A 4687-nucleotide genomic window follows, 5' to 3' on the forward strand; every position below is an offset into this window, starting at 1 on the left:
TTTCTTTTACCCTAATTAGCATATAATTAAGTATAAAAGATGATGAATTAACCTATTATTTATTTCAAGGTTATCTCTTTTAATCCCCAAGTAATTGAATTATTAACATTAAACCACTAATTTTTATAATTATAAGCAGGAATAGTCCAAAACGCCCCTTTAAAAACTTAAGCAGAATTCCGACCCGAGCGAGCTGACGGAGACTGTGACGGTCCGTCACGACTGTGACGGTCCGTCCTGCAGGTCCGTCACAAAGCTCAGAGACTAAATTTCAGTAAAAGGTCTGTGACGGCCCGTCGTGCCTGCGACGGTCCGTCCTGCCATTTCGTCACGAAGTTCAGAGAGTCGATCTCAGTACCCAAATTTCAGAATTCTAAGTGTTTTGGAACGAGACCCCCTCGACGGTCCGTCGTGCCCATGACGGTCCGTCGTGGGATCCGTCGATCCTGACAGTTTTTTCCCAGAATAACTCTAATGCTCAAAACGACTAAACAGGTCGTTACAATTTCGTATGTCTATTTCTTCAGATTTTGAATCTCCATATCGAAAATTCTGGTTCCGCCTTTGAATGCGCGTAAGTATCTTGATAAGGCATATGAAAATTGCAATTATATAATTAAAAATAAATACTATGACAAAATAAAATATGAATTTGAACTTTCATATATGGAGATAATATTGACCAATTTAATTCTCCGAATTCAAATCGTGAATTGTTTGATTTTATTTAGTACTATTTACTTTTTCATGCAATTCAACTACATTCAATTAAAATTTCAATATTGAACTACTAATTCACTTTATATTTAATCAATCTATCTATTATCAATTTTATTCTTTAGTTAGAAATAAACAAATCATTAACTTATAATTTCATAATGACCATTTTCTTAGTTTGTCTAATAATTACTAGAATATAGTTATCTTCTCTTGAATTAGGTATATGTTTATACTCTTTATCATTTAATTTCATGCTTTTATTCGTTCTTGTAGTATTTTAATAACAAATCAGGAATCGCTACGTGTAGAAATCTCACATAGAGAAATCAAGAATTGTATTGACGTATTGATAGTTTGATCAATCATGATAGGTGGATATGTTGATCAATATTGGTAGTATTAATATGCTGATCAATATTTATAGTATTGATATGTTGATCAATATTTGCTGTATTGGTCGTATTGATCAATAATGATGTTATTGATGAATAATAATGTTAATAACATATTACTTATATAGGAGAAAATTGTAGAGTCCTAAATTAACTATACTTAGAGTCCTACTACAATACCTATTACTACTATAATAATAAAATAATTGTAAATAATTAAATCCTAATTATACTATAATTCTAATAGTAATCCTAGTCGTAATATAATCCTAATCTAATCCTAGTCGAAATATAATACTAATTAATATAATTAAAATCTAATCCTAGTGCGACTCTAATTCTACAGCAGTATTGTAACTCGTTAGTCACCTTCGTCGGACATGTTCCAATCCTCAGCTTCCTTCATCATCAACACTTGCTGCATGCAGACACGTTAGCCAGCTGCGTTGAACCTGTTCCAATCGTCAGTTTCCTTATTTTTCAACACTACATATAATAAGGCTAGGACAACTGATTTTTTTTTATTAATCTGTTAGCTAAAAATGCTAAGATCCCGAATTTTAGCAAGTGACTCGATCATGATGACAGTATAAAAAAAATGACCATTAGTGGCATTTAATTCTTAATTGCCACTAAAAATACAGAATTGCCGCTAAATATGTATTTTTAGCGGCAATTGTCACTCTTTTTATATGTCTCTAAAGCATTTAGCGACATTGGTTCTAATGTCACTTAACTAATACCGATAAAGACTTTAGCACTCTTTATTAGTGTCAATATTTAATGTAGCCAAAAGTTGTTTTTATTGCAGTGTGATCAATTGACTTAGACACTAGACCGCCCATGCTCGCACACTTCTTCTTGCCTTAATGGAATGACTCTTTTAGTTATGTTGTCAAATTATCTTCAGGCATACAAAAGGAAAAGAATACCAAAGCAAATAAAATTACTCTGAGTTTGGTGGTTTCTGGTGAAGTTGTTGCATTTTAATACATTTATGTTCCAACTTTTTGTAGACTTTGAATTAATACTAACATATTTTGATTCGCACATTGAACTACTAATACCAAATACCTTCTACTATCTCTTAATACACACAACAAAAAAAACAATAATGAAATGGCCTCTACATCCATGAATTTAACAATAATATACAAAAAAAAAAGCTTAATTTTTACTCTATTTAGACAATAATAACAAGAGCTTAATTGCCGCTAAATATGTATTTTAAGCAATGTCTCTAGAGCCTATAACGATATTTGATCCAGTGAAAAATTAATCAATGCCGATAAAAACTTTAGCAATCATTGTTAATGTGTATATTTATTGCCACTAATTTTTATTTCTTTTTGGTAGCGGCACCATTATGAAGGTAGCTATAATCTCCAGGAGCAGGTAACAATAATGATATTATCAAATTAGTGTTTATTTGTTTAAAGTGTCTAATATGATCATGACATATTAACCTCATTGAATGAAAGAGACAGACTCTAACAAATCTTTTTTCTTAAACTAATGCAAGTTAGCTAAAGCTATATGCCTATAAATTCTTTTTGATCTGTTTGGAGTTGATATGTGTAGCATCTCCAACAAAGAAAAATATCTCTTTCAAAAGTTGCAAAAAGAAGTAATCAGTACTATAAATGTCTAAATTTGGTGATTTGGGTAATTTTCTAGTGTTGTATATACTACTAGGAATAGTTGGTTCTAGCTATGGTCAGTTGCAGCTCAACTTCTATGCAAAGAGCTGTCCGCAAGCAGAAAAGATAATTCAAGATTATGTGTATAAGCAAATCCCAAAGGCTCCGTCTCTTGCACCTGCGTTGCTCAGAATGCATTTCCACGATTGCTTTGTCAGGGTAAGTATATACCTCATTTTATGAAGAGTGCATTTCTTAAAGTGATAATGTAGTTTCCTGATTTTATTTTATTGGGTTCTTAACAGGGTTGTGATGGTTCTGTACTCCTGAATTTCACTTCGCGCACTAAAAACCAGACTGAAAAAGTGGCTGTTCCTAATCAAACGCTGAGAGGCTTCTCATTTATCGATGGTGTGAAGAAAGCATTGGAAGCTGAATGCCCTGGAGTTGTGTCATGTGCGGATATTGTTGCCTTGGTTGCTAGAGACTCTGTTGTAGTCACAGTAAGTACAAAACTCTGAACCATATTGCGGGCTGAAAAATAGGTTCTTAATCTTGTCTTCCTTTTTATGCAGGGAGGCCCTTACTGGAAGGTTCCAACTGGTAGAAGAGATGGAAGAATATCAAACGCCTCGGAAGCCTTGGCAAACATCCCTCCTCCGACAAGTAACTTTTCCAGTCTCCAGACGTCTTTTGCCAGCAAGGGTCTTGACCTAAAAGACTTGGTACTATTGTCTGGTAAGTTTAAATTAGTACATCCGCGCTCATTTCTGCTTATCCTATATGAAAACTTTCCATACTCTCACAAAAATCATTGTTACTATGTACAATTTTCTATTAGGTGCACATACCATTGGAGTCTCTCACTGTCCGTCATTTTCATCACGTTTATACAATTTTACTGGAGTTTGGGGCAAAAAAGATCCATCTCTAGACAGCGAATATGCAGCTAATCTAAAGATGAAGAAATGCAAATCCATCAATGACAACACCACAATTGTCGAAATGGATCCTGGAAGCTCCAGTAAATTTGATCTTAGTTACTTCCAGCTTGTGCTCAAGAGAAGAGGGCTATTTCAATCTGATGCAGCCTTGACAACAAGTGCGAAAACAAAGTCATTCATCAACCAGTTAGTACAAGGATCACTCGAACAATTCTATGCCGAATTTGGTGTAGCAATGGAGAAAATGGGAAAGATTGAGGTCAAGACCGGCTCTGCTGGTGAGATTAGGAAGCACTGTGCAGCTGTGAATAGTTAAGAGCTGTCTATTTCCCTTTGTTCCCAAATTCCAATATTCGTGTGTTCGTATTCTGTATGTAATCTTTGTGTGAATGATTCGGGATAACATGTATCANTTTTCTTTTTGTAGTTATTCCGATATATTTCTTGAAATAAAACTAATATTCGAAGAACAGCTTTATGTATAATGGACCCTTTCCTAGAAGAGGTTTTGCTGAGCGTTACTGTCCTGTTTTTGAGCTTTCCATTTGATGTTTTTGGAGACCACAAAAGTTTAGAAGAGATGGAGAAACCTAACGATTGACGAGGGAGAGGTAAAGAAAATCATGTACTACCAAAAATATTAAGTGTTGCGGTGATCGTCTGAACAATCAACTTAGACACTAGACTGCTGAAGCCTGCCCATTTTTTACATGTCCTAATATATATATTAGAATGACTCTTTTAGTTATGTTGTGTCCTAAACATATTGGAAATGCTGCAACATGTATAATTATAAGTAATTGCCTTAGAGATCCTGTATCTATATAACTTCATAAAATTATATGCTTTGTAAGAAATTTAATACTGGTGAAAAATTAAAAAGGAGGAGGAAACCAATTTACTCTGTCTAAACTTAAAAGTGAGGTATATATTAAATTGTTTTTATCAATAAGAACCTACGTAGTATAATTTTATAATGAGGTCCAAAGAG

At 33.8% G+C, this 4687-nt stretch overlaps 1 protein-coding gene across 1 annotated transcript; it reads left to right on the forward strand.

The window, feature by feature from the left end:
• Positions 1-2700: 2700 nt before the first annotated feature.
• On the forward strand, positions 2701-4198 carry LOC107025344 (peroxidase 3-like). Its single transcript, XM_015226130.2, has 4 exons — positions 2701-2971; positions 3058-3255; positions 3328-3490; positions 3594-4198. The coding sequence occupies exons 1-4, from the start codon at positions 2756-2758 to the stop codon at positions 4010-4012; spliced, it is 996 nt and encodes a 331-aa protein (XP_015081616.1). The 5' UTR covers positions 2701-2755; the 3' UTR covers positions 4013-4198.
• Positions 4199-4687: the final 489 nt, after the last annotated feature.

The sequence above is a fragment of the Solanum pennellii genome, chromosome 7 (assembly GCF_001406875.1).
Source record: "Solanum pennellii chromosome 7, SPENNV200".
NCBI classification, from domain to species: Eukaryota; Viridiplantae; Streptophyta; class Magnoliopsida; order Solanales; family Solanaceae; genus Solanum; species Solanum pennellii.